This window comes from Miniopterus schreibersii, assembly GCF_964146895.1.
Source record: "Miniopterus schreibersii genome assembly, chromosome: 1".
In the NCBI taxonomy this organism is placed as follows: domain Eukaryota; kingdom Metazoa; phylum Chordata; class Mammalia; order Chiroptera; family Miniopteridae; genus Miniopterus; species Miniopterus schreibersii.
This window is the reverse complement of record NC_138101.1, coordinates 136070038-136095404: the sequence shown is the minus strand read 5'-3', so window position 1 is coordinate 136095404 and position 25367 is coordinate 136070038. Positions and strand designations below refer to the sequence as shown.

The 25367-nt window shown below is 44.1% G+C and overlaps 3 protein-coding genes across 6 annotated transcripts; 1 reads left to right on the top strand and 2 right to left on the bottom strand.

The window, feature by feature from the left end:
* Positions 1–629: 629 nt before the first annotated feature.
* OSGEP (O-sialoglycoprotein endopeptidase) lies at positions 630–7640 on the bottom strand. Its single transcript, XM_081128915.1, has 11 exons — positions 7036–7640; positions 4880–4999; positions 4522–4697; positions 2642–2737; positions 2458–2507; positions 2236–2314; positions 1632–1697; positions 1458–1548; positions 1155–1230; positions 962–1060; positions 630–817 (listed from the first exon to the last, which is right to left on the bottom strand). Exons 1-11 carry the CDS (start codon positions 7148–7150, stop codon positions 778–780), a joined length of 1008 nt encoding a protein of 335 aa, XP_080985041.1. The 5' UTR covers positions 7151–7640; the 3' UTR covers positions 630–777.
* APEX1 (apurinic/apyrimidinic endodeoxyribonuclease 1) lies at positions 7574–10334 on the top strand. Its single transcript, XM_081128924.1, has 5 exons — positions 7574–7773; positions 8059–8178; positions 8377–8573; positions 9196–9388; positions 9558–10334. The coding sequence occupies exons 2-5, from the start codon at positions 8121–8123 to the stop codon at positions 10073–10075; spliced, it is 966 nt and encodes a 321-aa protein (XP_080985050.1). The 5' UTR covers positions 7574–7773; positions 8059–8120; the 3' UTR covers positions 10076–10334.
* A 12-nt stretch (positions 10335–10346) lies between these two features.
* PIP4P1 (phosphatidylinositol-4,5-bisphosphate 4-phosphatase 1) lies at positions 10347–14016 on the bottom strand. Of its 4 annotated transcripts, none has more exons than XM_081128933.1 (7): positions 13713–14016; positions 13179–13369; positions 12725–12831; positions 12196–12301; positions 11935–11987; positions 11746–11836; positions 10347–11270 (listed from the first exon to the last, which is right to left on the bottom strand). In XM_081128933.1, exons 1-7 carry the CDS (start codon positions 13852–13854, stop codon positions 11127–11129), a joined length of 834 nt encoding a protein of 277 aa, XP_080985059.1. In that variant the 5' UTR covers positions 13855–14016; the 3' UTR covers positions 10347–11126. The 4 variants fall into 4 exon arrangements, with proteins under 4 accessions (XP_080985059.1, XP_080985058.1, XP_080985060.1 ...); XM_081128932.1 differs by having other exon boundaries at positions 13692–13984; XM_081128934.1 differs by lacking the exon at positions 12196–12301 and having other exon boundaries at positions 10423–11270; positions 13692–13933.
* Between the last annotated feature and the right edge of the window lie 11351 nt (positions 14017–25367).

Sequence of the window (25367 nt, the reverse complement as noted above, 5' to 3'; positions counted from 1 at the left end):
GACAAACAATGATCATAAGTAAAACCATTAGAGTAGAAGGTGATAAGTGCCATGAAGAGAAATAAAACAGAGAAGAGAGCTAGAAAGTCTTGGAGGAGTGCAATTTTAAGTCGGGTTGTGAGAGAGAAACAGCGATCAATTGCCTCCCATACATGCCCCAACTGGGGATTGAACCTGCAACCTAGGTAATGTGCCCTGACCAGGAATGGAGCCCACAACCTTTTAGTGTACAGGATGATGCTCCAACCAACTGAACCACCTGGCCAAAGTGGAACAGTTTTATTCTTGAGTTATAAATTAGTATGCAACGAGACCTGGCTCCAGGCTATTTTGAGGGAAGTTCTGAGCACCTACTTCAAAGAATTTAAATGAGACAGTGAATGTAAAGCAGTTAGTACAGGCCTGATACTAAAATATTAGTCAGGATACCATTGTTAAGGGGATGTTTAAAAGAGGGCCCAAGATATCCCTTCAATCTTAGCCACAGAGCAGCAATCCCCAAGGCGACCTGCACAGTCAGCCAGGATGCTGCTCTGACCTCTGCCTCTTTATCCATTCACCCCACCACCAACAATTTATTCAGTGCCATCTCTATATTGTTCCTGAAAAACATAAGCCAATTACCAACATACAAGAGCAAGAATATTTTATTGCTGTATCATCTTGAGGTTCAAATGATGGGAGTGGGGAGTCCACAGCCTGACCAGGACTTGCATGTCAGGATAGACATAATGGGTTCCACTTAGTGCACTATCTACTCTGATCCCGTTAACCTTGTCAGTCCCTCCAGGTCACTTCTACTTCATCTGTCCGATACCTGTGAAAAAAATGGAAAAACTTGGTGGATGACTATCCCTTAGCATCTTCCATTCTCTGCCCTCATGATTCTGGTCCCTCTGCTCTGCTGATTTTTGCCTACCTCCCATATAATACTATCTACACCCCCCAAGGGGGTACTCACCTCTGCGTGACCCCAGAATCACTGAGGGGAGTCCTGTGTCCTGCCCGAAACATCTCCCAGCCAGCCTGGGCTATCATGGCTCCATTGTCAATGCAGAATCTGGGAAAGAAAAGAGAGATGAGATTTGGGATCTAAAGGTGCAAAACCACAGTAATTGGAGAGAAAAAAATCAGGAAAGGACAAGGGCCTTTACCTCTCATCTGTGGCAAAAAGCTTGGCTCCGCGTTCCTGACACATTGTCTCCATCATTTTCTGTAGCCTCATGTTACCTACAATGAGGTGGGGTAGGGTTAACTTAGTTCAGTCATTTCTCCAGTCTAGCTGTATACTGCGTGTGCATTTACTTAGAAAAGTGAAGTAGAGGTACTAGGGGGCAAGGATTGGGAAGCATAGGATAAGAAATAAAACTAGTAATTTTCCCAAACCCTTAAACTATCAGGAGGAAGATGCACATGCCCAAGAATAGGAAAGAGGAGCACAGTCCAATGATACATACACCCCACACCTCCCACGATGAGGGCCTCCTGGGAGCCACAATGCGCCATGGCCCGCTCTGTGATCTCTACCAGCATTGCAAACACAGTTTCCTGTGGGGGACAAACAAGGTGAAAATATCAGAGGGAATCCCAACGTAGCCCCAACTTTCTGTCCCAGCTCTTTATTCCATTACCTGCAGGGAGAAACACAGATCCTCAGGAGTACACTCGCCTGTGGCCAGCATCCGCTGGGCTACATCCTATAATTAAAGGGGAAAACAAACAGATTAAACAATGGTTTGGGAGATGCCATGAGAGCAAAAATTAGTGCACTTGGAGTATCACCATGTTTCATACATCCAGCACACCCCGTACCACACTTTGCCCTTCACTGGCACCAATGGACAGAATGGGTAGCGTTCATTTAAGATTCAATAATTATGAATACCTGCCCTGGCACCACCCCCTACCCCTCTCTTATCCTGCTGAATTTCTCTCCATTACACTAACCCCTATCTAACCCTTCATATTTTATTATTGTCCCCTTTTTGTTCTTTTTTCTCTTTTGTATCTTATTCTGTCTCCCTGTTAGAATGCAAGCTCCAAGCAAGCAGGGATTTTTGTTTTGCTCTATGCTAGATCACTATTGCCTAGAGCAGTGCCTGGCACACAGAAGATATTTGACATCGAATACGGGCCAGTATTATGTTACATGCAGGAAATACAGTGGCGAGCAAAACAGATATACTTCATTAAAAAGCATGTAAGTGCCCATCTCCTCACCTCTTCCACACTCACCTCAATGAAAGACAGGATCCCTGAGAATGACACGTCCATTCCTTTTACAGTGTACGGCAGCTCAATTAGCTTCTTGCCTCTATGTGGGAGTATATGAGGCACTAAGCCTGCAGTCAGCTGGCTGCTCACCGTCCAAAGCCCCTCCCAAACCTCATTAATACATGTACAGGAAAGTCCCTGAAGCCCCAGCAGTCAGCCTCCTTCCACCTTACGGCCCCTTACCGCTTTGCCATCTGTTCAATGTTGTAGCCTGGACTCGGGTCGTTGGAAATCTAGCAGAGAGAAAAAGAGGATTAAGTTGGATATCCAGGAAGCATAAGCAGCTAATTTACTACTTTTCCCTCCATTTCCATGGCTTCCCAGAAATTCATCCACATCTTATGTTCTCTGCAGCCCAACGGCTTACCTTCAGCACTCGAGCAAAACGATCCAGACAATTACCCACAGCAATATCGATGGTTTCCCCAAAGATGCGGTACCGATGTTCTGAATATGCAATCACCTAAGGGTGATGAGGGTGTCCATGAAACCTCAAGTCTGTAAAGAGGAGTATTTGGCTTTGGGGAAGAATATAGCAGAGGATCAACATGGCCACTAGAGCGTCCAACAAGAAATGGGAAGAAAGTGCTTTGCCAAACCTTGAATGGGTATTTTTTGTAGCACTTATCTGAGAAGAAAATCACATATACCTTGAATATTCCCAGAGCAGATTCCTAATCTATAGAAGACAGTCTAGGTCAGGGCAGAAGCAAACTGTCGTTTCAAATACATTTTTCTAGCTTAGAGGTTCCTGATATATGCCTTATAAGCAGTCTTGACAGTGTAGACGAGGGAATAGGTTTTCCTGCTTAGAGGCAGGGAACCAGAGTCCCTTTAGAGTATCTTATCAGGGCAGCGCTATTTGTAAACAGAACAAGAGGTAGAGATAAAAAACTCAAAAATCCCCTACTGCGTCAGACTAATGGCCGACCCAACTCAATCCTGGCAATCAACTTATGTCCATTCTTCATATGTGACCAACTTCTAGCACAGAAAATATTTATCACCTGCTAACACATATGCTCCATATTTCTGGCAGTGAGTGTTTCCTAGGGACTACATAAGTGCTACTCAGGATTTCCTTCTGTTCTGATGTAGATTTTACTCTGCTGTCAAAAGGCTGGTGACAGCCCTGGCTGGGTGGCTCAGCTGGTTGGAGGGTCGGCTCATACACCAAAAGGTTGTGGGTTCGATCCCTGGTTGATGCAGCAGGTCGATGTTTCTCTCTCCCCGCCCCCCACCTCCTCTTTCTAAAATTCAATAAAAACATATCCTCTGGTGAAACTTAAAAAAAAAAAAGAAAGTCTAGTGACAAAAGGGGAAGGAAAAATTCCTGCGTTTGGTCTTCTATCATCTACTCTTCTCCACCCAATCATCTTCCGTTTTTTACACCAAAGCAGGGAAGAAGAAAAGAGAAGACTTGATCACGCTCCTCTTAACTCTTGAAAACCACCATTGCTCCTTTCCACACCCCAAGTCCCTAACCTCGCATGTCATCCTTCAGGCCTCAACCAGCTACATGCCCACTACCTGTTAAAGCTCCCACATCGTTTTCATGGAAATGTGTGCTTCATCTTTAATAACTATTTCACACAATGAAGTTTTAGAACATAACCCTTTCATAGGCTGGGGACAATGACTATTTCTGACAATAACTTCATCATGTGTTCTTTGGCAAAAAAAGCTGAAGTTCTCCAATCCCAACCTAAAAAGATATTGTGAGGCCAACAACTATGGCTTCCCCTGTAAACTTAAAATATATTCAACCATTTATAAAGTGTTTTAAAAATTATTTATATTTTCACACCCTTAGAATAACAACTTCTATATATTTACTACCAGCAATGCAAAACAAAACATATAATTATCATAAAGAAACAAACTGAGTAGTGCCCTTTAGTTTTAATTGCTAAGATCTGTAGAAAAAAATAAGCTCCAAAATAATGACATTGAAAATCCTTTAATTATTTTGAGGGCTTCCATATTTACCATTCTTTCTGTTTCTAAGGAAATTCCTAAGAAATTCCTTATCTTTATAACCACATATATACAAGTCATTTTATGTTCTGATTATCCTGCCCAAATTTGCAATGTTACAAACTTTGTTGTGGATTTTCTAGTGTGTCACATTTTAGGTTCAAATGAGCCTAGTTTTGTTCTTGCAGTTCCTGCCACTCAGGTAGAGCATAAAAGGTGCTGGTACAGTGCTTTAGAAATTAAAAAGAAATGGTGGAGTATTCTAAATACCTGTGTATTTCCTCCACTGACATACAGCACAGTTGGGCTGGTGGCTCCAGTGATGAGGCGGCCCATCTCAATGTGGCCTATACAGTGGTTCACACCTACCAATGGCTTATTCCACAGCTGGGCCACAGTACGGGCCACAACAGCCACAGAAACCAGTGGGGCACCCATGCCAGGGCCTAGGAAGATAGAAATGGGAGTTAGAATCCTTTAGAGATTGGGAAAAACAGAGCTGGAGGAAGCAAGAAATGTGAGAGGTGGGGTCTAGGTAGTGATGGTAGCAGAGGTGAGCTGTCGGCTATTTGGACATAGCCAAGCTCCAGGTATATTCTTCCACTGCTCACCACTCACCCAGCCATACCTTTCGTGTAGGCAATGCAGTCAATATCCTGGGAGGTTAATCCAGCCTCTGTTAGTGCCTCCTGCAGCAGGTCCAGGATAACAGCTCTGTGGTGCCTGGCAGTATCGCCTGGAAGAAACCCTAGGACATGAACACAAGTCAGAAATCATAGGGGTTTTTTGTAGCAAAGGTACACAGAAATCTAAGACAGATGTTTTAGTAGTAGGAAGCGTCCCATTCACTCTTCTCAAGCATCCTGTCTTCCAGGTGCTCAGATATACTGTTTCCAGCCTGTTCAGCTAGGCTGAACAGCCCCCTCTGAAATGCCCTTTTTCATAACCAACTTCTACTTAGTCTTCAGGACTCAACCCAAGTGACACCTATCTCATACCCTTTGGTGATTTTCTCTGTGACCCTATAAACTCTGTGCATGATCACATCATTGTATTTAATATACTGTATTTAACCATGTCCAGTATTTTCATCATAAGCCTGTTTGCTGTAACATTTTTCCCACAAGCATTTCCTCCATAAACATTTTTGCAGCACAACAAATTGGCCTTAAGGCAATTTCACAGTAAAAGAGGAAATAATGGAAAATAAAAGAAGGACATTGAAACATGAAAATTAATAACAAAATTTTAAAAACTTTATAGTGAAAATGAAAATACATTATCTTTGAAGTCTTTTGTTCATAGTATTGTACATTTTATTTTTTGCTTGTTGATTTCACTTTGTTTGGCATCACATTTTTTCTTTTTCACTATAATTCTTCTTTCATTAAGAGAGGTATCAGTTTCAACTAAAGAAATCAATAATGAATGCTCTTGGAGATTGTTGTGAATTAACAGCCCTCTTTTCTATTTGCCATCACTTGGTAAACTTTTGGTTTTGATGGGTGGGAGGGAAGACTGATCACAAAGGATTTGAAAACTGATTAAGTTAACATTTTCTAGTATAGTATGCAATCTAGCTTTCACACAGCTGAGTAGTCTCGCTTATACATAGCTGTTATCATCCACTATTTTAAGACTACCATATACACTCATCACTGCAGAGACCATTATAAGCGCTATGATTTATTTAATATAAAAATGGGAGTAACTGTGACAATTTCCTCAGTGGAAAAATGAAACCAAACTGTCAACTAGCTGAAATACATTAAGTCTGCCAAATGTCAACCAAACTGTCAACCAGTTATTTTATCTTTTACGGTGAAACAGTGAAATTGCCTTATGATCAATTAGTTGTGCAGTGAAAATGTTACAAAAATACCTAAAACCGCATTTAACATGTAACAATTATAGCATTATAATTATCTGTAGTTTCCCCAGTTTAACTGTGAGCATCTCAAAACATTGGCTATTTTATTCATCTATGTATTCCTGGTGCCAAAATGCCTAGAAGAGGAGTGCTAAACGTGCATGTATTTCTAAGGAGTAGTAACCTGTCACATCATCACCTGTTCAGGGAGGCTTTTCAGGTATATCCAAGTCAGTTGCCCTCTCCTATATATATATGTATGTATATACACACACACACACACACATATATATATACACACACGCACATACACACACACAGGTGTTTTGGGGAAGGGTAGGCATGATATAACATCATAACTTACAAATAACATTTATTAAAAGGTGTAATGTGACTGGCACTTTCTCACGACCCAGTGATGCAGGTGTCATTCCCATTTTAAGAGTAAAGAAGTCCAGAAACATATACTGAACGTGAATATTGTAAAGCCAGCCAATTCTGCTTCCCACCTGAACTGGGCGTCTTTACACTCATCCTAGAATAGTCTGATCGCATCTATATGTTATACTCTTTATCATACTGTAAAGTTCTGTTTACACGTCCAACTCCATAGCAGGCTCATCACATCTACTTTCGTGTGCAACTATTTTTGTATCCAACAGCCAGCTGACTGACAATCAGCGCATAAAAGGCGCTCCATAAGAGTTGCATGAGCCCTGAAGACCCAGGTGCAAGTGCCTGTGGCTCTTCTATCCATCAGCTCTGTGACGTAAACGTCACAGAATCTCTGAGACTCGAATCGAAAACTCTACGAGCGGACAATGCGCTCCACGCCCTCCTTCGCTAGTGTTTAGGAAGATGGAAAATGATGCCGGGAGGAGAAACACCCTTCAAATGTTCAGTTCCCTACTCACCTGTGCCGGGAGGCGTGACGTAAGTCCGCCGCGGGTTTGCCAGCACCGTGCCATCCCGCACCACTCCCACGCCAATCTTGTTGGCGCTGCCTTCAAAACCCAGCACGGTTGGCATGGCCGAGGCTGGGAGAAAGCGCCCGCGGGGCTCCCCGCTACCCCCGCAGCCGTGGAGTCCTCGCGGGTCGGTGCAGAGCGCAGACCCCGGAGGGCGGAGGGAGATGAGCCCGCAACTGCTGGGGGCCGCACGCACACCCACGGGCTCCAAACTTGGGCGCGCTGCGCCGGCCCGCCCCCGTCGTCACGGCGACCGTCAAGGCCCCTTGAAGAACCTGTCCTCCGAACTGCCAGGGACGCTGAGCCGGCACCTGCTCCTTACATTCCTGCCCGTCCCTTCGCCTGTCGCCGGTCGTCCAGCCCAGCCTTCTGCACGCATTTGTTGTCCTTCGCGCGCAGCGCCGAGATCGCGGTTAGAGTGGCAGAAGCAGTCACGCAGCTGGCACACCGATGAACAATCCGAGAATGGAGGGCTGGGGCCTTCACCCCTGGAGACTTTGGAGGAGGGGAGGCCTAGCTTCTCCGTCACGTGGCGCAGACCGACTAATCGCGGGAATTTCTCCGCTACGTGGGGGGAGGGGAGAACTACCCCAGATCACGTGACCAAGCCAGTTACCCACGTGGGAGCACAGCGTGCTCCATTCTTTGTGCTGGGTGAGAAGGATTCCGGCTGAGCTCGAGCAGGTCAGATACCGGGTTGCTTGTTCTTTTGCCCATCAGAGGGGCGTCTCTGGGCTGCTGACCCGCCAGCGTAAGCCGAGAGCCTTCACTGAGGCCCCCGAGTGGCCTGAGGGACGATCTCGCGAGGAGGGTGCAGAGATCACTCTGAAACGGTCTCGGGTAGTGGGTGAGGGGCTAATGGGCCCATGGCGCATGTAGGCTGGGAAGGGATTCACAGGTAACGCGCCGCGCACGGGAGGAGCCTTTTCCCCAGCTTTAGCTGGTTTCACCACTTATTTGCGTCTGTAGGCAGGGCGGTAAAAATACAGCTTCGCTGGGCGACGTGGTGCCGGAGGGCGTTCGTTACAGTTATGCCGAAGCGTGGGAAAAAGGCAGCGGTGGCAGAAGACGGGGAAGAGCCCAAGACTGGTAAGAGCGTGAAATAAGCCCCCCTCCCTAGAGGCTGTGATGGTGGTGCTTCTAATTTCTTCGGTAAACGGGAAGTACGGACCGACGCACCACGTTTTTGCAGTTTGTGAAGTCGTGGCAACTGCAGGCTCAGTGGGCCTATAGTTAACTTCGGGTGAAAGTTGTATACCTAGTTTATCACTATGTGTTATTTTATAGAGCCAGAGGCCAAGAAGAGTAAGGCGGGAACGGGAGCAAAGAAAAAAGAAAAAGAGGCAGCAGCAGGAGAGGGGTCAGTCCTGTATGAGGACCCCCCAGATCAGAAAACCTCGCCCAGTGGCAAATCCGCCACCCTCAAGATCTGTTCCTGGAATGTGGATGGGCTTCGAGCCTGGATTAAGAAGAAAGGTTTAGATGTGAGTGGAAATCAAGTTGGGGAAAAAGACAGTCTTTAGTATTGAATGATCTTGGAGTTTAATCACCTTTTCCCACTTTAGTCTGGTGGTTTGGTTTTTTTAATGGCTTTCTTGTGGGAGAGGTACAAGGAGGGGCTTCACCAAGTCATACCAACAGTTTCTTGCATATCCATTCCTTGCATTCCATTTTCAGTCTTAAACGTCTTATGTCTTCATCTCTTCCCCAGCATGTTGAAAACATCTTACTGGACTTGCTCTATTTTTATCTTCAGCATATTCTGTTTTTAAATAACTATTGCTTACACAATGCAACATACAGATGATGTATTATAGAATTGTACACTTGAAATTTACATAATCTTATTGACCAATATCACCCCAGTAAATTTAATAAAATGTAAAAAAAGAAATAACTAATGCTTAAAAATCTTAGCAATCCACTGCTTATAGAAAAAATACAATCTCAGGGTTGCATGTCTTATCTCCTTCTAACTGCTTAAATTCTGTGCTGCTAAAACTGTTAAACTCCTTATGCACAGGGACTCTTATCTCTAGTACTTAGCACAGATTCTTCAATGTCTGCTGAATTGATACTATTTTTTATACCTTTCCTTTCACTCAGTGGGTAAAGGAAGAAGCCCCAGATATTCTGTGCTTGCAAGAGACCAAATGTTCAGAGAATAAACTACCAGCTGAACTTCAAGAGCTGTCTGGACTATCCCATCAGTACTGGTCTGCTCCTTCAGACAAGGAAGGGTACAGTGGCGTGGGCCTACTCTCTCGCCATTGCCCACTCAAGGTCTCCTATGGCATTGGTGAGACCCTATTGATATATTAGTGCCTGAGCTCTTCCAAACCAATTGCTAATCCCCCACTCCAGCCCCAATTCTTGATTCCTTTATTCTCCACTCTTGTCTTATATTTTTATTTTAAAAAAATGTTCCCCTTATACTTCTTTATACTGATATTTCATCCTTTCTGCAGGTGAGGAGGAACATGATCAGGAAGGCCGAGTGATTGTGGCTGAATATGACACATTTGTGCTGGTAACAGCCTATGTACCTAATGCAGGCCGAGGTCTGGTGCGCCTGGAGTACCGACAGCGTTGGGATGAAGCCTTTCGCAAGTTCCTGAAGGGCTTGGCTTCCCGCAAGCCCCTTGTGCTATGTGGGGACCTCAATGTGGCTCATGAAGAAATTGACCTTCGCAACCCCAAAGGAAACAAAAAGAATGCTGGCTTCACTCCACAAGAGCGACAAGGCTTTGGGGAATTGCTGCAGGCTGTGCCACTGGCTGACAGTTTTCGGCACCTCTACCCAAACACGGCCTATGCCTATACCTTTTGGACCTACATGATGAATGCTCGATCCAAAAACGTTGGTTGGCGCCTTGATTACTTTTTGGTGTCTCACTCTCTGTTACCTGCATTGTGTGACAGCAAGATCCGTTCCAAGGCCCTGGGCAGTGACCATTGTCCCATCACCCTATACCTAGCACTGTGATACCTCCCCCAAATCATTTTAAGCCTGGGAAATAAGCCCCCTAAACTAGCTTTAAAACTTCTTTGCTTTCTAGAGAATTCTGCACTGTATTTCCCTTGTAAAAATACGAATCCTTCAACCAGGCTCCCAATGAGATGGGTTTCAAGTCCCAAGGTTTTATTTTTGTGTGTGTGGAGGTTTTTTTTTCCCTTTTTTACATTAAAAGCTACTGACAACTTCTTTTGAACTGTCCATGTGAAAATAAAGAGCCATAGTTTCAGCCTTGCTATCTCTGTATTCTATCCCTGTGGAGCTATAAATTCCCCTCATTTTTTTTCTTACATACAGATTAACAACTGGAAAATGGTAGAGTCATGACCTTATTTATTTACAAGCACAGGATAAGTCCCTGACTTCCCCCAACACAGTACCCCTACCTAGCCCAGTGAAATACTACAACTGGGGGGGAGGAAGGGGTAAGGTTGGAAGGAGTAATTAAGGGAAACACAGGACTAGGGGAACATACCCCATATTAAATAGTTATATACACATTAGTTCCTGTGGTTCTGTACAGAGCAGCAGCTGACCCCACCCCCACAGGACACGGAATGGGGGGAGAGGAGACTGAGGGTACTGAGGCCACAGCCAGTCCCTGGTGAAGTGCAATAGCAGCAGCAAGGTCCTAATGGTGCACAAGAGGGAGGGAAACCCCCAGGGCTACACACCCTAACCCTGCCCTGGAATGTATAAGGGACAGGAATGGCTCAGGGAGCATATAGGAAGGACAAGGCTAGAACCGTCTTTTAAGACCCAGGTTTAGGGGTAACATTTCTCCCACTTCACCCTAAACACAGCGACCCTTGGAGGAAAGCAGATGGCCAGCAGTGGTCTTATCTACCCCTCCGAACTTAGGTGAGGGCCTGGTTCCTCCCTACCTCTCCCCAGGGAAAAGGAAGGCAGCTGCTTCGCTCCTCTTAGAGAAGCCCAGGGAGCCTTTTGTCACGGTTCCCTTTGAAGTGTCACTGTCCCCACCAGGGAGGGGCCAGGCACAGTCTGTGGGTGATCGTGGGGCTCAGGAGAAGTTCTGGACAGGGTGGCTGACCTTCATACAGGCCCAATAGAGGGCCCGCCCCAAACACAGCACAGCCAACAGGATGACAAATGCCCAGGCTGCATAGATGCCTCCATATCGCCGTGCATGGTTCCATGTCCCAAACTGACAAAGGAAAGAAATACTGAGTTACTGTGATGTCTCACCACCTTCTAGGAGCCCTGGCAATAGTAACACAACTCAAGCCTCAGTCCCTGTTCCCTATCTATGTGCAGCCAATGTCAGGGACCTGGTAAAAGGCCCAGTTGTTTAGTTTCCTTCCCCTAGGCAGGAATATACTGATACAATCCCAAACATCTGTCAGTTTTCCTTAATGTCTTATAATTGTGTCAGGTCCCTAAATAGCAACCCCTAATTTATGCCACTTCTCCATTGTCCTATCCTCTGCATAAAGAAGATGGCTGTTCTTTACTATAGTAACAATGAAGACTATCAGTTACTTTCAACTTCAGCTCATCTATACATTAAAACACAAACCAAACGCCCTTGGTTTCTTTCCCTTTTTTTAGGTTAGCCATTCCCAAATCTTAGCCTATAGAGATGAGGCTGGAGAATGAAAAGAGTTGGATCAGTTACTCACAGCAAGGCCAGTGGCAGTGATTGCCAATAGTAAGCCAAGCAAGAAGCAGCAGACACATCTCTTTCGTGGATATCTACGCCCAATAGATGACCTGTGGGGATGCAAACAGAAATAGATGCTTGAAATGGTCCTGTAATTTTTACATATTACCCGATTACCAGCTCAATGATGCTACTCGTAATCACTTACACTTTCCTGCAGTGAGGGCAACGTGCCAAGGTTCGGTCTGTGAACTCTGTCCACTATGGAGAAAGAAAAAGGGAGAAAACCAATTAATAGTACAAGCAGGGTCATCTATTTTGAGAGTCCTGGGGCAGGGGATGGTTGGAAATGATACTCATGGAACAGTCCTGTTTAGGATTCATTATCATAAACCAGAAATACATTCATTTATTCCTCCTGGGTCTCCCCCCCCCCCCCGCCCCAGGACTTCCCAGTAGCCCTCCTCACCAGAAAAGTGTTCTTGCAATGTCCACAGATGACCCTGACACCCATGGGTTGTGGTTCTGGACTTAGAGGTCCTGGGTGTACAGGTCCCAGATTAATGATTCTTTTGCTGTACAAGGAAAAGACTATGTTTAAAAAGCTTTTAATCTTAAGGACCCCTACACTATCCCTCCTTCATACCCCCCACTCTGTGCCTCCCTATGTTCCTCTAGTTCGCTGTACATTTAACATACTCTGCAAAGAATCCTTGAGGAAGAGCACTGCTTTAACTACAGGTCTCTAACTTCCCTTTTATTTCAGGATAACTAACCCAGGCCCTGAAACACTCCATCTTCCTAAAGCATGCTGTTTCATCCCACTCTTTTTATTGAGATGAGAAAGATGGCTATAACATTCTAGAAGCACAATAGTCCTTAGCTTTTACTTCTTCTAAATAAACACCAGGCTGTCTCACCTTGACATTCTCTATAAACATTCATCTTTTTGGGTTTTCCAATTTTCCTCACTGATGCCCTTTCCTGATGCCTCTTACCAGTAGGGTCGAGGACAGGCAATCCGCTGGGAAGTCACTTTGCAGATAAGAAGACAGTTACACGGGCATCGAACGTATTTTTTCCCTGGGGGTGCATTCTTGATTGGCTAGAGAATAATGGAATATTGGTAAGCAAACCTCTAATCCCAATCCCGTTCATTTCCTCCAAAAACACCTTCTGAGGAAAGATCAGATAGATAAGGTCTTAGCCAGGACAGAGAAATGAAAGAAAGGCATACAGGGTAAGACTAGCAAATGAAAACCAGGCTTAAGTACCCAGGATAGGTATGAAGGTGAGGGATTGTAAACATTAGCTTTGGTGAGTGGTTTCTGGGGAAAGGGCTGTATGAGATTACTGAAATCTGAAGTGCACTGGTCAGGGTCTAGAATCAAGGAATCAGAAAGAGGATCTAGGAAACGGGCCCATTTATATATACGTATATGTATAACTCACGGTGGCTTCATTGCAGACGCCACATTTGACTACGTGCTGATGCATCTTGCCTTCCACGTTGATGAGCGACTGGCAGACTCGGCAGGTGATCATGGGGGCATTCCCACTGTCTGGGCTGGTCAAGGGTGAGTAGGGGGGTGGGTCATCCCCAGGCAACACGGCTGGGTGTCCCTCGGGGAACGGGGGAAATGCTGGGGAGGAAGGTAAAAAGAAGGGCTGGCATCACTTGCAGACACCCCCACTGATGCTCCACGGGGTCAGGGATCTCTTTCTGTTCCTCAACCCTTCTGACCAAACTCGGCGGGCTTCTTTCTTAGAGTCCGTACTTCAGCTTCCTCAGAAACCCCTTCCGTTTCCCAGCTCCGGTGGCGATTGAGGAGGAAGAAAGCCTCACCCTGTCACAAGTGCAACAGCTCCGCACCTGGCGCTCGGGCCCCGCCCTCCGCCCGCGGCCCCGCCCCCTCCCGCCTCTCGGAGCACCCCCGGGAACATCTCCGACCCACCCCGGCTTACCCTGGGGTGGGGCATGTTTACCGGCTCCGTACGGTGGTGCTGAGGGGGTCAGGCCTCCCCCGGGCCCAGCCCCACTCCCGCCTGGCCCCGCTAGTCCGTTGCCGCCGGCGCCGCCGTCAATGGGCTCGGAGAGCAGCGGAGACCGCTCTCCATCCGCCGCCATGGCCGTCACCACCGCCTTCAGCTTCGGCCAAGGATCCGGCTCCAGTCGCCGCAGCCACGGCCACCGCCGCTACCGGGTCCCCAGGGCGCCTGCGCGCCCCGCGCCCAGCTCGCCCCGCAACCAGTGGCCTACCCCGCCCCTGCCCGGCCCGCAGCACGTGATAGGCTACCCCCGCCCCCGCCGGGTTATCATTCGTGGAGAAAAACCAATTCCTGGTCCCGTGACGGCAGCTCTCCTTTACCATTGGGGAGCGTCGCAGAAACGTCAACTGTCACATGACCTTCCGAAAGGCCGCTGGGCTTGCAAAACCCGCACGTGATGAGAGGTTCCGCGAGCCATTGGCGGCGCGGGCCGTCGCGCTACCTCCAGACCAGGAGGCGGCGCCGGGCCGCCCGACTCGCTGGTCACGTGTCGGGAAGCCGCGAGTCCTCTGTACGCGCCGGAGCGGGCGTGTCGTCGTTGCTCCTCATTGGTCCAAAGACCCCATTTAAAAAGTTTTCTCCCTTTTTGCGCTTATAATTGGCATCCCATTGGCTGGAGGCTTCCATTCCTAGTCCTGTGATTCTTGGGGCGCAACTCTGTTGGCCCGAATTTAGCGCCAGAACCCGGAGGCGTGGCTCAAGGAAGCGGCGTGGGAGCGAGCGGGGCCCGGGCTGCCCGAGCGGCGGCGGGGCCGGGAGACGGCGCTCACACGCTCCGCTCCAGCGAACACGCTTCGGGAGCCAGCGAAAGCTGTGCCACGAGGAACTGGATTGAAAGGCTAAGACTGTAACGCCAGCCTTTCTTGGAGGCGCTTCTCGAACAGGACACAAAACTGGGTCAGGAAGCTGGTCTGCAGACTTCACTCTTTCCCCTGTCCATAATTAGATTGTGAGATTTTCTTTGCATGAGTCTGCATCTACCACCTAAAGGAGGTCTCAACGTTTTACTCAATTTTATGACCCCCGCCGGATCCTAAACACATCAGCACGAGGTGCTTTTCGGTGGAGTTAACCAATCAAGACCGAGGATATTTTCATCACCTTGTTTGGCGGAGGAGACAGTCTTGAGACTGGTAAAGAGTCAACTTTGCCTCCAGCCACAGGGCTGCAACGGAGGTTGCCCTGACAAGTATTGGAAAAGATATTAAGCAGCTCAGGAATTTAAACGTACAGCCAATCCACCTACCCCCTCTCCTGTTCATCCATATTCGTACATATTCAGCTTGCACAGCAGCTAAAACTACTTTTCAAATCTTAATAGGTGCTCTACTAAATGGGTACCCAGGCAAAGATGGACTGTGTAGGTTCCCCGCCTTCCCGATTAGTAGAAGGAAACTGTTTTTGTTTCAAGTTTATTCGTTATTTCAGGGTAGAGCAGGGCAGTCAAGGTGAACAGCTCTGTTATGCAAAGAATAACTTAGAAGGATTTCCTGGATTATGTAAGGGTAGAGTGAGTAGGCTGTTATTCTGGAATTCAAAAGTGAGTCACTTTAGAGAGTCTTTGTTTTATAGTGTTAAATAATATCCTTTAGTTAAGCCAGTACAGGATAGGAAGGGCCTCGCTGTCAAAGGGAGATGGTTCCAGTTCCTGCTCTTGGAAATATCTGATTGCTACGAATGGGAATACTTTAAGCTCAGGTCTATTAAATGTAGGGGTACCTTGACCAGCCAGCGTGGTTCAGTGGTTGAACATCGACCTATGATCCAGGAGATCCTAGTTCTGTTACCTGTCGGGGCACATACCCGGGGTTGTGGGCTCAATCCCCAGTACGGGGTTGTTCAGGAGTCAGCCGATCAATGACTCTCATCATTGATGTTTCTATCTCTTCTCCCTCTCTCTCAAATCAATAAAAATCTATTTTTTTTTTTAAAAAAAGTAGGGGTTCCTTGACTGAGAATAATGCTGGAATGGCCACCTTTTCCTGAAGAGGCCCTCAGATGAGGATTCCATCTTACCCCTTCCCAGAAACCAAAGCAGAACCCTGAAAGTCTATCAATAACCTCTGAACCCAACCTCTGATGACAGTGTCCCGCCAACCCCCTTCCATAACCTTGTGTAGACTTCATGGAAGCTTGAACCACGCCTGGATTCCCCACTGTTCCTCACACGTCATAGTCCGAATTGTGACTAACTTACACCAGAGAGGCAACAAGGAATTAAAAAAAACCTTTGAGGACCATGACCAGTTTAGCTAGAAGCCTCCACTGAGCCTAATTTTGAGGAAAGTGCAGCCCTTCCCAGATATTTAATAATAAAGGTACTATTGCTGTCCCAGCCATTAAGGCTTCTATAGGGGCTGGAGACTTCCCCTGGGTTCTGATTTTTAGACACAGCTTTTTCAGGTCAGCTTCTATTTAGAAGTAAATATCCATCCAGCAGTTAGGTCCCACGGACACTTGAACTATAAAACCTCTGGATACAAAATAGGGAATGGGTTGTAGCTATACAGGGGGACAGGCCAGTCTGCTGTTTGTGGCACACACGTGCTCAAGTGTTCACTCTGGGGTGGAGTAGGTTCATTATTTGCACCTTGGTTATACATATTCCAAAACCTATCCTTTTGTGACTCTCCCACCCTCAACAAAGCCATACTTAAAGTTCACTTAAATCTAGTAGTATCAAAGTGTGAGAAAGATGGAGGATTGGATACAGTACCAAGAATTCTCTAGGGATGGGTGAGTAGAATGGCTTTTTAAAAAAAATTTTTTTATTGTAGTTTGGGCTCTTACAGGTGAAATATAGGGATGTGGCTAGAGAAGTAAATAGAGAAGTAAATGTTAACAAATAGAAAGAATGTTCTCTCTGACAGGTATGCAAGACACTGAAGGAAATGTGTGATGGAATAATCCCTGAATATGCCCTATTATAGATCCCTTTTAATGTCAGGCTAACCTCCACCCATATAGGTGTGGGACAGGGTTAAGGGAGGGCCAATGGCCTTCTAAGTGCTCGCATGATGTAACTGCCTTATAATAAACGATACATTATTTATATAATATAATAAATTCCTTTGAGACTTGAGTTCTAAAACTCCCTTGGAAGGAGCCATTACTTATTCTACGAATGTACTCATCACCCACTATCTACTGTTCTGGGCACAGTATTTTAGGAGAGACCTAAGATCAATAAATTCTGTGTCACCTCCAGTAACATAACAGTCTGGTAGTAGTTAGAAGATACATGCCCAGAAAGCAAGGTAATCTGTGAAAAGAGCCATTAAAGAGGTAGAAAAAAAACCTATTGGCATGGAAGAGAGGAATGCCTTTTCTGGTCAGTCTTCAGTTATCCATTTCTGCTTAATGAACAACAAACAAAGTACTGTGTTTTTTCCTCATGATTATGCAACTTGTCTGGATAGTTCTTTAGTGGTCTCCCCTGGGCTCATTCATGATCAGGCAGTCAGAGGTAACTGTAAAAACAGAATGGTGCAAGATGGCCTCACTCACAGGTCTGGGTTGTATGTGCTGGCTTGGCTGGGCATCTTTATTTCATGGTGGTACCTCAAGCAGTGGTCCAAGAGGGTGAAAGAGAAGAAAAAAGGCATCTTTAGTCCTTCATTTCTACTACGTTCTAGTGGTCATATTAAGTCACAAGGCCTGCACAGGTTCAAAGTGTGCGGAAATGAACTTCAAATCTTGGTGGGAGGAACAACAAAATATTGTGGTTGTGTTTTTCAACCTACTATAAATGGTAGAATTTCAGCAATCAATACATCTGCAAAATATTTGTTAAATGTCTGGGTTTTTGTGTGAAAAGCACTCCTTAAGAAACTTACACTCTGGGTAGGGTGACATAATAATGTAAAAATTCACAGTATAAAATATAAGCACGAGTAATCTTCTATTACATGGAAAAAATCAATACTAGAAATTCATGATATAACACATACTTCATAAGAAATTAATTAAACAGTATAGTACAAGTTTAGGGAAATAAGAAATCACTTCTAGTCAGAGCAGCCAGAGAAAACTTTAAAAAGTATGATGAAGGATTATTTTATTGTTGTTCATGGATAACTTGGATTTGAGCTCTGTCTTGAGTAGGTCAATTGGCAGAGAAATGCAAAAAGTAATGACACTATCTGTAATTTGATCAAAGTTAATAAAACACTTTTACATCCATATTTCTTTATTTCAAATTCCCTTATGATACTGCCATTTGCAAATATTGCCACTTGCAACAACATGGATGGACCTTGAGAAAATTATGCCAAGCAAAATAAATCAGTCAGAAAAAAACAGGAACCATGTGCTTTTACTCATATGTGGAATCTAAAACTGAGACTCATAAACACAGACAATAAGGGGGTGGCAGGTTAGTAAAGGGTAAAGGGGCCAAAGAGATGGTGACAGAAGATGATTTCACTTTGGGTGGTGGGAACACAATGCAATATACAGGTCATGTAGCTTAGAAATATACCCTTGAATTCTACATGGTCCTGTTAACAATGTCACCCCAACAAATTTAATAAAAAGTATATAAGTAGGTTCAAGTCCCCCTATGAGATGGACAGGGAAGGCAAGACTATCTTTATTTTACAAATGTGAAAACTGAGGCTCTATGAACTAGAGTTACTTAAGCTGAGAGAAACTGAAATGGGGCTAAAAGCCTAGGTCTTCTGACTGTTGTTTAATGCTTTTGCATTCACATCATCTGCTAGGCAGATTGAAAGGGCAGAAGCACAGAGGTGGTTGAATGCGTGGTATTCAGACTGCAGCCTTTTTTATGCTCAATACCTGGCATGTAGAAGTTACTTGATATCAGTCAAGAAGTTGTTATCAATCAATTAATTAACTTAAGCCCCATCTTGAAGTCAATTTATGTACCAAGCAATTTTGTCAGCTGTAGTACCAAGCAGGGTGAATATTCAGCCTGGGACTCTAGCGAAGCTGACATCAGTTGTTTATGGCTGGCATTGGTTTTGATTGGTTAGTACCTGTGTTATACAGATAAATCATTTCAATACACTAGGTATCTTATTTATGGGGTGGGCTCTTCTCACTGAGATTTAGAAAAATCAGGCTATGGAGGTATGTTAGTTTGCTAGGGCTGCCATAATAAAACACCATAGACTGGGTGCCTTAAACAACAGAAATTTATTTTCTCACAATTCTGGAGACTTGAAGTCAAAGATCAGGGTGTCAGCAGACCTCTCTCCTTGTTACGCAGCTAGCCGCTTTCTCTTCTGTGGCTTCACATGGCCTTTTCTGTGCACACACATCCCTGATGTCTCTTCGACTTCTTATAAGGATGCCAGTCATATTGGATTAGGGCCCCTTATGACCTCGTTTTAACTTTAATTACTTTTTATTGATTTATTTATTATTTATATTTTTTATCCTCACTCGAGGATATTTTTTCCATTGCTTTTCAGAGAAAGAGAGAGACATTGATTGGCTGTCTCCCACATGGGCTCCGATTGGGCCAGGATCGAGCCTGCAATGGAGATACAACGTGCCCTTGGCCAGAATCGAACCCTGGACCCTTCAGTCCGCAGGCCGACGCTCTCACCACTGAGCAAAAACAGCTAGGGCTTTAATTACTTTTTAAAATTCCCTATCTCCAAATACAGTCACCCCTTTCCTGTGCGAAAACAACGCAGTCCCGTACGCCATATTCAGGGCAAAGAATGGCTTTGGTGATATGCAGAGTGAGTTAACCAAGATGAGGCGTAGTATGGAAGGGTTGGATGGGGTGGGGTAGAGTGAGGACTAGTTTTAAGGAGTTAATTTCTGTTTATTACACTTAGCCTTTGCTCCCTTGTGTTCCATGCCCTTCTTGTGCCCAGTTCTTTGCCCTTTCCTTTGGGGTATAGTCTGCTTCCTTATCTGGGAACTAAGGTTGTTGGAATTGAGGCTAAGTTCGTTTTTTTTAAATCTTCACTCAAGGGTATGTTTTTACTGATTTTTAGAAAGAGAGGAAGAGAGAGAGAGAAAAACATGGATGTGAGAGAGAAACATTGATCAGTTGCCTCCCGTATGAGAGTGGACCAGGGATGGAACCCAAAACCAAGGTATGTGGCCTGACTGGAAATCAAACCTTCAACCTTTTGGTGTATGGGACTGTACTCCAACCAGCTGAGCCACCAGCCAGGGCTTTGAAACAAATTTTTTTTTTTTTTAAATTTTCATTCTGCTCCTGCCACTGAGTGAGGCAAGATAAGGATCTCACTCTTAAAGGAAAGAAATAAAAGTGATCCATTAACAGGAAAAAAACCCCAAAACCTAAAATAAAATAATATTTCAATTTTAGGAATTGGATACAATAGAGGGTCTAAGATTGGTAGTTGTGGTGGAGTAGGTATTTAAAAAGGACAACATCTACTTGTGGTCCAGAGGCAAAGAGAAATCTCAGGAGAGAGAGTAGGAATAAAATAGATTTTTCACCTAAAGGATTCTGAGAGCCTGAGTCTCCTTCTATAAATGTTGATGTTGGGAGTCACTATCTGGAGACATCTTCTCATTCCATAAGGCAGTGCTGAGTGACTTAGAACTTGTTGTTTCTGTTCTTCAGGTTCCTTGACCTTAAGTGTGAGGGACGGGTATGTTAATAAGTACTGTATGGATTTAGGAGTCCCTCAGTAGTTAAGGGGGGTGATAAGATAGAAGGAAGGGTAATAAGGCAGAAGTAGGCTATAATCAACCCTTGATGATTGTTTGATTCCTGACTACAGGAACCCTAAAATTATAGAATAAAACATAATTCCAGCTTCTTTTATGTGGCTACAGGTAGCATGCCTAGAAAAAATAAGTGTTGGGCAGTAGCCCTTTCTGTGATGATTGAAATGTTCCTGTGCTATGCAATAAGGTAGCCACTAGTTTAGGATCTCCTAAACTAGATTTAGGGGATCCCTCTGATAAAAAAGTAAGTACTATGTGAAAATCAGCACAGAACAGGAAATGGGGGTAGTAGTATTGGATTCCAAGATTTGAGAAGTTGTGCAGTGTCCAACCGGCACATAAATTCCTTTAGTAATTATTTGTGGCTATTTAAGAAAAAAGAATATGTGGCTATGGAGCAGTTCAAATGTGGTTATAACTAAGGAACTGAATTTTTATTTTTATTTCACCTTTATTTTATTAAGTTTAAATTGTTACATGTGGCTAGTGGTTACTGTTTTAAATAGTGTAGGATTAGAATTGCTGTTGATCGGCTGGATGTATCTCTAGTTTTTCTTCTGATCCAATTCATAGTTAGGTTGGTCTAGAGAAATAAAAATGAAAAAGAGACAATGGGGTATAACAATAATAGACAATGTTTACTGTGTGCTTACTATAATTCTAGGCATTATCTAAACACTTAAGCATTTCATATAATCCTTGCAACAACAGTAAGTAGTATTATTATCCCACTTTATATATGAGAAAACTGAGGCATAGTGAGAATTTTACTTGCCTTGGATCACACAACTGGTAGGAAAGAGGTGGAGATGAAATTTATACACAAGAAGTTTGATTACAGAGCCCACTCATTTACACTACACAGATTCAAGATAACGATGTGGCACGGAGCGACTTAAGGCCATTTGTCCCAAAATCTGTGCCAAGGTGAAGATTCACATAGGCACCATGGTATGTTAAAAAATTTTAAAGGAGCCCTTGCCAGTGTGGCTCAGTTGATTGAGCGTCATTCCATGCACCAGGAGGTTACTGGTTCGATTCCAAATCAAGGGCACATGCCCGGATTGTGGGCTGATTCCCCATAGACGGCATGTTCTCACATCGGTGTTTCTATCTCTATCTCTTCCTCCCTTCCTCTCTCTCTAAAAATCAACAAACTATTCTTTTAAAAAAAAATTTTTAAAGGAAACACAGCAATAGTCAACATTTCTTATATACCATGCAAACTACCAGCTTGAGGTAATTCACAATTTGAACATTAGATTGTGCTACATTCCTGTTCATTTCAAAATATCTTTGTGAAACCTGATTTTAGGAGAACTTTCTGATAAAAAATATAAGTACTATGTGAAAATCAGCACAGAACAGGAAATGGGGGTAGTAGTATTGGATTCCAAGATTTGAGAAGTTGTGCAGTGTCCAACCGGCACATAAATTCCTTTAGTAATTATTTGTGGCTATTTAAGAAAAAATAATTAAAATATTTTTCTTCCAACTTGTGTGTATTGTTTCTTAAAAATGGTTACTAAATAGCTATGAACCAACTACTTTAAATCCACACTGTTAGGTATTTCTTTTGATTTAGAGGTGCTGTAAAAAAAATTGCTGAGGTACTAAGCTCACTATAAACTAAGAAATTGGGGACCTCTGGTAGGGGTGCTGAAAATAGATCAAAATGGTCATGAGGGAATAAACCAGCAATTTTCAACTAGTGTGCCGCAAGAATTTTTTAAAACATGCAATACATGACGATTTAGCCAGGGGCATGGACTGATTTTCCCTTAGATTGTCAAATAAAAAATGACAAAGGCAACATAACAATAGCTGTCCAGTGTGAATTAATCGAAATTATCTTTTTTTGTCACATTGGCAAAAACCATATTTTTTGGTGTGACGCAGAATTTTAGTGATTAGTTTATATGTGCCATGCGATGAAAAAGGTTGAAAATTGCTGGAATAGAGTAGGGGACCTTCTCTTGAGATGACTGTAAAAAATAATATAAACAGAGCCACTTTACGTATGAGTCAGAGCTGCTTGTGCAGAGGAACTGCCTTGTATGTCCTACTCCTCAAACCCTTGAAATGTTAAAATGGGCAAAATAACCTTTGGACTTAAGAAGCTTTGTATCCTGAACAACTGTTTCTGTGGATAAGAAGAAAGCAGATGTTATAACTACAGGCTGGAAAACATTCTTTAGCATTATCATCATTGTATTAGCTTATCTGCACCTATAGAAATTCCTTCTATTTGTGTATTTGTGCTCGTGTTCCTTTCTCATAAATACCCCTTCCTTTCACTTCCTATTTGGGCTGCTGCCTGAATCCGTGCTTCCTGAATAGCTATTCTTTTGAATCTCAAAAGCTCATTTGCTACTCACTTTGGCTTTTATTATTTGTATTTTCAAATTATAAGAGAAAGTTCATTTAGAAAGTTACAGAGGTAGTAGAAGTGAGCCCACTGGGCTTCGTGGACTCTGGAAAGAAGTTACCGAGGCAAAAGAAGGGCCCTTGGAGTTTAGGAGTGAGAAAGGCAAAGGCGACCGCCTGGGGGGAAGTAGCGGGGGAAGGGAAAGACATGGGCATGCTCCAGAGAGGGAGAGCCTACGCCTATTATTTTTAAGTTAACAAGACCTAAAGGGATATAATAGGCACTTAATAGGTATTTTATATTTTTGACCGTTAAGTCAGTGTTCATAGTTCAGCAGATGCACACAAACACGGAACACCTGAATCTGTACACTTTAAAGGTCAAAACCTGTGAGGATAACGGTAAGAGATGTAAATAAACCAAGGTTAAGGGTAGGACTGGATCCAAGGCAGGGTCTGATGCAACCTAGAGCCTGGGCCCTCTTGTTGAACAGACCAAGATAAAGATGTGGTTTGAGGAGGCCTGCTGGGCCTCATAGGGTAGACTCCTCTCTGGGCCATTGGTGAATCTGAGATTAAAGAGATTGGGGCTTCAAGGGATTATGCAGAACACTGGTTGCTGAACTTGAATTCAGAATAAAGAATGTTGTGTAGTTCTGAAGGTTATGCCACTTGGCCGAGGTGGAGTCTGGTAAATTGTCCTTGCCTGTCACATAACAGTCCATTTCTTGGATGATGGGAATGTTTAAATATACTGCAGACTCTTCCCATATGATGCTATAGAAACACTGCAGAAAATTGATACTTGACCCTGAATTTTCTTTTAGGAGATGTATGGCAGATCATCTACTTTTGGTTTCACACATACTAACTTTAGGCAGGGGTGGAAAACGTCCCACCTGAGGGCCATATGTGGCCCTCGAAATCATTTGGCCTGGCACTGCTAAGGCAATCGCAGGCGGGACTCGAAATTCAATAAATTCAATTAAATGTTTAACCAAATATAGCAGGCTAATTTTTATGTGGATAATTTTGTATGGCCTGAGAATGATGCTATAAATATCCAAATGTCCTTGGCAGAAAAAGTTTCCCCATCCCTGCTTTAGAGAGTCCATTAAAATGAATTGATTAAGTTTGTACTTTCTTAGATATAATCATGTTCTAATCTCTTTTGTGTAAAGCGGATTGGATTTGGAGTGTTTAAAAAATTTTTTCAGCACTCAAATTGGGTAGATATTTCCTGGAACAGATTTAATATCATGCTTTTGATGTTTCAATTGTTCATAGTCTCATTACTAAGATCACTAAGCTTTACTTTATTTTTTAAAAAATTTATTGGTTGCCTCTTGTTTGTGCCTTGACCAGGGATTGAACCCACAACCCTGGTGTATCAGGACAGTGCTCTAACCAACTGAATTACCCAGTCAGGGACACTATGGTTTACTTTAAATGAGCCTGTTATCTTTGCTAAAATTACTGGATGAATAGGGATAGTCATAATAATAATAATAAAAACAATAATAACAATAATGATAGAATAAAGCATTCATTTGGCACTGAGCTCCATATGTAGAGTCTTAACTCTTATATCCCTAACACTAGAACAGAACAGAGTTTGGAGCATAGTTGATGCTCAATAATGTTTCTTACATGAATGAGATAAAAACAGGGTTGGGAAACAGTGGCTTGGACCATGGTGATGGGAAAAATGGCAAGCAGGAACAATTAGACTTTAGGTGAATGGACACAGGTGGAAAATAGATATAGCTAAGCAAGGGCCATTGATTTGCGGTTTTATGTGAGGCTGGTTAAAATTGTAAAAGTGCGGAGAGGAAATAGCTGAATCCTTACAAGGATGTTATATTGGGTAGTTTTGTTACAGGAGTCCTTCTCTAGCTATGTGTATTGCTTGGATCCAGGATTGTGTAAATAAGGTATTGTCTATTTTCCCATCTCATCCCACCCTTTGTCTATGTTGAGAATCCAGGAATTCTTTCCCTTAGAACTTTTATCTTCTCCCCACCTGGGCCTAGATTTAGACCCCTAATCTATTTTCCCAAATCCTGTAACCTCCAGGTCAGCAATGTTGCAAAGGTCGACCCAGTTTCCCTTGTCCAGGAAGCAGCAACTCAGACACAACTCGGCTCACTTAATTTTCTTCTGGGGTTGCACGATCTAATGTTTAAATTTTTCTCTTTTTAATCTCTCACGGTGTGCTGCAGCACCACCCCGAATAGGGTTGCAGGTTCATGGGCGAAGGGTGGAGGTTGTGTATGTGCCGGGGGGTGGGGGGTGGGGGGTGCTTCTCCTCCTGGCTTCTAGCCTTCTTCCCGCACAGTTTCCTTCTTGCGGGAAACCTGGGCCCTGCGGACCGAAATAGGTGCAGGGATGAAATGCTGGAGGTGGTGCGCGAGGCCCGAGAAAGGGTCCAGCACCGGGGAAAAACCTCAGGTTGACAGCTCAGCCTGTGGCGATTGAATCCGGGTGTGTCACCATGGAGATGGGCCCGCCCTCGTGCTTGGCTGCCATTGGCTGGGCGTTCCC